The sequence below is a fragment of the Doryrhamphus excisus genome, linkage group LG13, assembly GCF_037039965.1.
Source record: "Doryrhamphus excisus strain RoL-2023G ecotype Guam linkage group LG13, RoL_Dexc_Guam_v1.1, whole genome shotgun sequence".
Lineage (NCBI taxonomy): Eukaryota > Metazoa > Chordata > Actinopteri > Syngnathiformes > Syngnathidae > Doryrhamphus > Doryrhamphus excisus.
In genome coordinates this window covers 792,322-800,773 of record NC_136369.1, presented here as the reverse complement: position 1 = coordinate 800,773, position 8,452 = coordinate 792,322, and the positions used below count along the sequence as shown (strand labels likewise).

General features: G+C 48.7%; 1 protein-coding gene across 1 annotated transcript; it reads right to left on the bottom strand.

Moving 5' to 3' along the window:
- LOC131139714 (uncharacterized) lies at positions 1 to 8,281 on the bottom strand. The gene is made up of 5 exons (XM_078795827.1): positions 7,989 to 8,281; positions 6,912 to 7,016; positions 3,677 to 4,512; positions 2,115 to 2,394; positions 1 to 1,701 (listed from the first exon to the last, which is right to left on the bottom strand). The coding sequence occupies exons 1-5, from the start codon at positions 8,182 to 8,184 to the stop codon at positions 491 to 493; spliced, it is 2,628 nt and encodes an 875-aa protein (XP_078651953.1). The 5' UTR covers positions 8,185 to 8,281; the 3' UTR covers positions 1 to 490.
- Positions 8,282 to 8,452: the final 171 nt, after the last annotated feature.

The following is an 8,452-nucleotide window of genomic DNA, read 5'->3' as shown; positions in this document are numbered from 1 at the left end:
GCGATGCGTCTTTCCTGTCCAGGAAGTGTAAACAAGCGCCTGTGCCTTGAGCATGTAGCGTGGAAGTCCGCCAATCCCACTTCTCATAGCGGCATTCATTAGGGAAAGCGAGCCACCGCCAAGGACAGGCGTGTCTTTGAGCGGACGCCATGAAGGCCAGCAACATGAAATCGTCCATGTTAGAACATGTGCGTTCAGTCGACCGCGGGCGGCGGCCATTAGAAACCCAGGAAGCACTGCGGCTGCATCTGCCCGGGAACACGTGCTGGAACATTTCCGCACCCTGAAGGAAACACCGAGCTCGCCATTAGATAGAAGAACAAAAAGATGCAGTTTTATCAGCAACTTTATACTCTAACTTTATACTTTTGGCATCACGTCTACTCACGTGTCCCTGAACACACCATGCGGCTCCAAAAGCCAACCCAAGGCCGCTTTCGGAGACGTGAAGGAACGCTTCAAACTCCTCCGAGTCGAAGCTAAAAGCATTTCAGTTGTGTTTGCTCATGTGCTGAGCCAGTCCTGAGTGAGAAGGAAAACCCGCCTGGCACACCGAGCAGGAAAATGGTTTTTCTCCGGTGTGGGTTCTCGTGTGCGTTATCAAGTGTCCCTTTATAGAAAATCGCTGACCGCAGACTGTGCAGGGAAAGGGTTTCTCCCCTGTGTGCGTTCGCCTGTGAATGATCAGTCCCGAACTGTCGCTAAAACCTTTGTTGCAGACTGAGCAGGAAAACGGTTTCTCCCCAGTGTGCGTTCTCGTGTGTCTTATTAAGTTTCCCTTAAGAGAAAATGTTTTACTGCAGACAGTGCAGGTGAAAGGTTTCTCTCCTGTGTGCGTCCTCGTGTGAGCGATCAATTGTCCTTTTATAGAGAAGGTTTTACCACACACTAAGCAGGTAAACGGTTTCTCCCCAGAATGGGTTCTTAGATGTCTAGTCAACGTTTCCTTTTGAGAGAATCTTTCGCCGCAGACTGTGCAGGGAAAGGGTTTCTCCCCAGTGTGCGTTCTCAAGTGTTTAACCAATGCTGGGCGGGCACGGAAACCTGTGTCGCAGAATGAGCAGACATATGGTTTTTCTCCAGTGTGTGTTCTTGTGTGCGTGATGAAATTTCCCCTGACAGCAAATCCTTTACCGCAAACCGAGCAACTGAATGGTTTCTCCCCAGTGTGTATCCTGGCGTGTCTGATCAAAGTGTCCTTCAGTTTGAAGCTTTTGCTACAAACCGAGCAGCTAAATGGTTTTTCTCCCGAGTGGACCCTCATGTGTCTTGTCAAGGTTGACTTGTCGCCGAAGCTCTTGTCACAGTGGTGGCATTTCAAGCGTGTGTTGTCAGGGTGACATGTCATATCAGCTGTAGAGTCTTCATCATCATCATCATCAGTGTCAGGAGAGTGTGACGTCGTGTGCTCACTATCTGATAGTGGAGCTAAGAGCTTGTCTGCTGGTGATCCTCCACAGTGGTCTCCATCAGCTTCTGTTGGAGGCTCCGCCTCTCTCTTCTCCTCACCTTCACCGTCGTCTTCATCATCTTCACTCTTCACAATGACACCCATCACTGGGAACTCCTCCGGTCCTTCCGGATGCTCTCCCTCCTGGCTGATGCTGTGACCATCCGCCTCCTCTTTAATCGGTGGCTCCTCCTGCTCCACTCTGGAGCTCCACCCCTGCCGCTCAGGGGGGCGACCTTCTTCACTGGCGTCTGCAGGACACGAGAAGACAAACGCATCCTTCAGAAAAGCCAAGTTCTGCGGCACTGCGCCTCCAAATATGAATATCTTGCAGGAGGGCACAGGGAAGCTGCAGCCTCCATCAAATGAACATTCTTCTCTTCCATTGGTTGGGTGGCTGCAAAAGACGTCACGTGCCGCTATGGCGCGTCCTTTTGTCGGTTTAGTTATGAAAACGCCGCAAACAAAACAGCAGTGAAAGCTTTGGATACATCCTGCCACCTTCGTGACTGTCGAACAAATAAACACGTCTATATTTTAAATTCAACCTACTAAATTAGAACTACTACAGAGAACAACGAGGCCTTAAGCAGCTCCGTTATTAGGCCATACTTAGGTTCTGCTTTCAGTCATTACATCGCAAAAGGTGAGGAAGTAAACAAACCTGCTCTGTGCAACACAACTTCCTGCTTCCTGAAAACGGCGTCCAGTAGTTGACGTTGTCGCTCGTTCTCCTCTTTTGTTCTAGAAAGTTCCTCCTCGTACTCTGCTATGGTTCTTTCCAACACTACAAATATTTCTTCAACAGCCGCAGTTAGTCGCTGATTCACCAACGCTCTCAGGATTTGGACCTGACACATTTTCACACGATCCCGACACTTTACACTCACACTCGGTCTCTGCTTAGCGACGCTTGGATGACTTCCGCGTCTCTTTGTTAGCAGCTAGCAAGCTAAGCTAGCCGAGACGCTTCAGGCTGACACCGAGACCACAATCTACGCCGACAGGAAGTCTAATCATGTCCAATCCGCCACGTGGCGTCAGTAGGTTGACAATTAAGAACAAAGACGGTGGTAAATACAACGACCGGGATTTCATGACACCGTTTGCCACCTTCTTTTTCCCTTGACCCAATTTCCGTTTCCGGCAGACAGCGAAGCCGTGACATGCGAGCACTACCGCCCCTTCCGGTGAGAAGTTTCATTACACTTGATTTGACTTTCCCTTGCTCGTCACAAACCAAATTCATGGAATGGAATAAAGTTGGATGTTTACAAAATAGAAGTTGGAAGTTTATGGCCCAAGAACCGGGATTTGTGGGGGTGGGGTGGGTGGGGGAAGTGAGGAGGGCTAGCCATGCTAATCATTTACTTCCTGACACAGACAGGAGACAGAGGAGAAAGAAGGCGCCCTCGGGGATCCGGTGCTGATGGTCTTTGCACCCCAGCTTCACGCACTGTTTCCTGTTAGACAGGAAGTCAGGCACGCTCAGCTGGGAGAGTTGGGTCTTTGAACCACGTTAGGACACGGGTGTCCACGCTGCTGCCCCCGGACCGCTTCTGGCCCGCTGCTGGCTTCCATTGGCTCGTGACACATTGTGAAAATAACATTTAGCAAAAAAAAAACACAACAATCATTTTATAACTATGAAAAGAAAATCTTTGACGTCATGACATTCCACATCCACATGAGGAAAAATAGCCTCCTTTGCAATGAGCTGGAATATTTATATGGAATAGAAGTAGGAAAATTAGGTTGTAACGTGAAAATATGACGGGAATAAAGTCCCAATGACGAAAGGCTAAAGGTCATGGCACCATTTCTGTCCCTTGGGGGGCCACGAGAGAAACAGTGGTGAGTCATTGCCAGCGTTTGAGTGGAGTGCTTTCGGCGACTCCTTGCCCCTCCATGGTTTCTCCTCCATGGTTTCTCCTCCATGGTTTCTCCTCCATGGTTTCCCCGCCATGGTTTCCCCGCCATGGTTTCTCCTCCATGGTTTCCCCGCCATGGTTTCCCTGCCATGGTTTCTCCTCCATGGTTTCTCCTCCATGGTTTCTCCTCCATGGTTTCTCCTCCATGGTTTCTCCTCCATGGTTTCCCCTCCATGGTTTCCCCGCCATGGTTTCTCCTCCATGGTTTCTCCTCCATGGTTTCCCCTCCATGGTTTTCCCGCCATGGTTTCTCCTCCATGGTTTCCCCGCCATGGTTCCTGGGTCTGCTGTCCTAAGCGGAACACTTGTGGCCGCTGACCTGGTACTTGTAGGAGAACCTTTCATCGCAGACGCTGCAGCTGAACACTTTCTCGCCGGTGTGCCGTCTTTCGTGCGACGTCAAATTCCCCTTGAGTGAGAATCTTTTGCCGCAAAAAGAGCAGGGATATGGTTTCTCGCCAGTGTGCGTCCTCATGTGCGTCGTCAGGTGGGTTTTTCGAGAGAATTTCAGACCACAAAGCGAACACGGGAAAGGTTTCTCGCCGGTGTGCGTTCTTTCGTGTCTCTTCAAATGTCCCCCGTGTGAGAATCGTTCGCCACAAACCGAACACGTGAACGGCCTCTCGCCGGTGTGCGTTCTCAGGTGCTGCATCAACCCCGAGCGAACGCTGAAGACGGCGTGGCAGAATGAGCAGGAGTAGGCTCGTTCGCCGCTGTGGATTCGTGCGTGCCTTTTCAGATTGTCCCGATGCCGGAAGGTTTTTCCACAAACTAAGCAGACCGGTGGTTTCTCTCCAGGGTGACATGTCATATCAGCTGTAGAGTCTTCATCATCATCATCATCAGTGTGCTCACTATCTGATAGTGGAGCTAAGAGCTTGTCTGCTGGTGATCCTCCACAGTGGTCTCCATCAGCTTCTGTTGGAGGCTCCGCCTCTCTCTTCTCCTCACCTTCACCGTCATCTTCATCATCTTCACTCTTCACAGGGGCACCGACCGCTGGGAACTCCTCCGGTCCTTCCAGACGCTCTCCCTCCTCTTTCACTTGAATGAGGGGGGTGCGGGGGGGCTCCTGCTCCACGCTGAGGTTCCGCTCCTGCTGCACAGGGTGAAGGTCTTCCTCGCTGACGTCTGCAGGACAGAGAAGTGAAGTTTTGCTGCGTCAGGTGACTACTGCCGGGGTGCCCTTGAGCAACAACACACCTTAAAGGGGCCCTGTCCTACATCTGGAACTTTTCCGAAGTGTGTGTCTTTCAAGGAGATGTGGAGATAAAAATAAAGCGTCGGGAATATGCGGACAAATAACATCAGGTTGATGTTCTGTCGGAATGTGAGAACGATGTGGGAATTTTTGGCACATGGGATTTGGTGTAAGCGAAGGTCAAGATGGGTCTTTAGTCCGTCCCCTTTCACGATGTAGCCAAGATGGCGACCGTGACGTGCGCAGTAGAATTCCTATGGCCACTGTACTACAAATGAATTTTTCTAATCATTTTTCTAATCAATTCTGCATGTACTGCAGGGTTTACTTGATGCCACGTCATTTACACCCCCATGCTATGCTCCCTCTGCGTACTATAATAGGTCCCACACGCCTATCTTCACCAAAACACTTATTGTGTACCTGGGAGCATCAGGCCTCTGGAGCTCCCCTAGTGGCGGGGGGGGAAACGTGCAACAGCCGTCAGTGTTTCAGTTCTCGTCCAAAGCTTTCAAACGATCTGACGTTAGGAGCGTGTACGTTATGGAAATGCAGGTATGCTTTGCTAATCCGGACAAATAAAGTTTCTTTTGAATCCAAACAAAACCAAAGAAAAGTCAGAATTAACCAGTCTGGCAGTTTATTGTATTTTCCTCCAACTTCTGCAGTTCTTACTGCTGCTGTCCTCCGCCTGGCGGAAATGTTCCTTGTGGGTTGCCATATGGTGGAAATGTTAGTTGTGGGTTGCCATATGGTGGAAATGTTCCTTGTGGGTTGCCATATGGTGGACATGTTAGTTGTGGGTTGCCATATGGTGGAAATGTTAGTTGTGGGTTGCCATATGGTAGACATGTTAGTTGTGGGTTGCCATATGGTGGAAATGTTAGTTGTGGGTTGCCATATGGTGGAAATGTTAGTTGTGGGTTGCCATATGGTGGAAATGTTAGTTTGTGGGTTGCCATATGGTGGAAATGTTAGTTTGTGGGTTGCCATATGGTGGAAATGTTAGTTTGTGGGTTGCCATATGGTGGAAATGTTAGTTGTGGGTTGCCATATGGTGGAAATGTTAGTTGTGGGTTGCCATATGGTAGAAATGTTAGTTGTGGGTTGCCATATGGTGGAAATGTTAGTTTGTGGGTTGCCATATAGTGGACATGTTAGTTGTGGGTTGCCATATGGTGGAAATGTTAGTTGTGGGTTGCCATATGGTGGAAATGTTAGTTGTGGGTTGCCATATGGTGGAAATGTTAGTTTGTGGGTTGCCATATAGTGGACATGTTAGTTGTGGGTTGCCATATGGTGGAAATGTTAGTTGTGGGTTGCCATATAGTGGACATGTTAGTTTGTGGGTTGCCATATGGTGGAAATGTTAGTTGTGGGTTGCCATATAGTGGACATGTTAGTTGTGGGTTGCCATATGGTGGAAATGTTAGTTGTGGGTTGCCATATGGTGGAAATGTTAGTTGTGGGTTGCCATATGGTGGAAATGTTAGTTGTGGGTTGCCATATGGTGGAAATGTTAGTTGTGGGTTGCCATATGGTGGAAATGTTAGTTGTGCGTTGCCATATAGTGGACATGTTAGTTTGTGGGTTGCCATATGGTGGAAATGTTAGTTGTGGGTTGCCATATGGTGGAAATGTTAGTTGTGGGTTGCCATATGGTGGAAATGTTAGTTGTGGGTTGCCATATGCCAAAACAAGGCAGCTTGGAGTCCAAAAGATGCCTTGCACACCGAGCAGGAGTAGAGTTTCTCCCCAGCGTGGGTTCTCGTGTGCGTTCTCAAGTGGGACTTCTGAGAGAAGTTCTTACCGCAAATCAGACATTTGAAGGGTTTCTCTCCGGTGTGCGTCCGCGCGTGTGATGTCAGAGACCCCTTCACAAGGAAAGCTTTGCCACACACGGAGCACGTGAAAGGTTTCTCTCCGGTGTGTCTCCTCATGTGGCGAATCAGTACGGAATGGTCACTAAAACGTGTGTTGCACACAGAACAGGAATATGGTTTCTCTCCGGTGTGCGTTCTTGTGTGTGTTGTCAAATTACCCTTGTGGGCGAATCTTTTGCCACATATGGAGCAGATGTAGGGTTTCTCTCCTGTGTGTCTTCTCATGTGTCTTTTGAGATTACTGCTGTCATTAAAGCTTTGGTCACACTGTGGGCACTTATGGCGACATGTCACATCGGCTGGAGCGTCTTCATCATCAGTGTCAGGAGAGTGTGACGTCGTGTGCTCACTATCTGATAGTGGAGCTAAGAGCTTGTCTGCTGGTGATCCTCCACAGTGGTCTCCATCAGCTTCTGTTGGAGGCTCCGCCTCTCTCTTCTCCTCACCTTCGCCCTCATCATCTTCACTCTTCACAGGGACGCCGATCATGAGGAACTCCTCTGGTCCTTCCAGACGCTCTCCCTCTTCTTCACCTTTAATGTGCTGGACATCTAGAGTGCATAAAAATACAAAGTCAAGTGTCTTATGATTACATCTTGGACTTCTGATCACCAATACAGTCTTCCACTTCCCTGCTCTACCAGGACTTAGATGCATAGCATCATGCCATCATAGGATCATCGTAGGATCATCATAGGATCATCGTAGGATCATCATAGGATCATCGTAGCATCATCATAGGATCATCATAGGATCATCATAGGATCATAGATCCTAGCATCATAGCATCATCATAGGATCACAGGATCATCATAGAATCATCATGGGATCATCATAGGATCATCGTAGGATCATCATAGGATCATCATAGGATCATCATAGGATCATCATAGGATCATAGATCCTAGCATCATAGCATCATCATAGGATCACAGGATCATCATAGAATCATCATGGGATCATCATAGGATCATAGATCCTAGCATCATCATAAGATCATCATAGGATCGTCATAGGATCATCGTAGGATCATGATAGGATCATAGATCCTAGCATCATCATAGGATCATCATAGGATCGTCATAGGATCATCGTAGGATCATCATAGGATCATATATCCTAGGATCATCATAGGATCATCATAGGATCATATATCCTAGGATCATCATAGGATCATCATAGGATCATAGATCCTAGCATCATCATAGGATCACAGGATCATCATAGAATCATAGCAGCTAACTGATGAAATCGGCAATCGGCAAAGACGTCCATGTGCGGGGGACTCGCCCAGGACGGTCCAGTATGGCGACTATTGAAGGTGACGACATCCGGGTACTCGCAGATAGTACACTGCATGTTGCTGAACTAAACACCCAAAAGACGAAGTGCAAGAAGGATTTTGAGACACGAGGTGGGAATCTTGTTGCTTCTCCGAGCAGCCAGTAGGAATGCCGCTAAACCGTCACGTGACGCCGTCCCACCTCACCCACGACGTTGGAAATGGGGACATGACAACAAACCTGCTTTGGGTCGCCCCCCGCCCTGCTTCCTGAAAACGGCGTCCAGTAGTTGACGTTGTCGTTCGTTCTCCTCTTTTGTTCTAGAAAGTTCCTCCTCGTACTCTGCTATGGTTCTTTCCAACACTACAAATATTTCTTCAACAGCCGCAGTTAGTCGCTGATTCACCAACGCTCTCAGGATTTGGACCTGACACATTTTCACACGATCCCGACACTTTACACTCACACTCGGTCTCTGCTTAGCGCGGGGATGATTATTTTTGGGTCTCAGCTAACAAGCTAAGCTAGCCCGAGTCGCCGATGCTGACTCTTCCTTTGTTTGCTACTTCCGGTAACACATAGCGGGGGCGTTCTCGTAAAGTACGGCGCCCCCCAAGGCGTGGAGGTGTCATTACAGCCCTGGCCAATGACGAGTTCGGTGCAGTGGAGTTCGGGTCGATTTAGTGGAAACTAAATTCACGAGC

Bases quoted from the DNA above. Each gene is read 5' to 3' on its own strand.
- LOC131139714 (XM_078795827.1), bottom strand. From the start codon at position 8,184: ATGTGTCAGGTCCAAATCCTGAGAGCGTTGGTGAATCAGCGACTAACT. The intron at 4,513-6,911 runs GTGAGGAGAAGA...TCTGTCCTGCAG, and splicing joins TGAAGATGATGAGGGCGAAG to ACGTCAGCGAGGAAGACCTT. The intron at 1,702-2,114 runs GTTTGTTTACTT...CGTGTCCTGCAG, and splicing joins AGTTGTGTTGCACAGAGCAG to ACGCCAGTGAAGAAGGTCGC.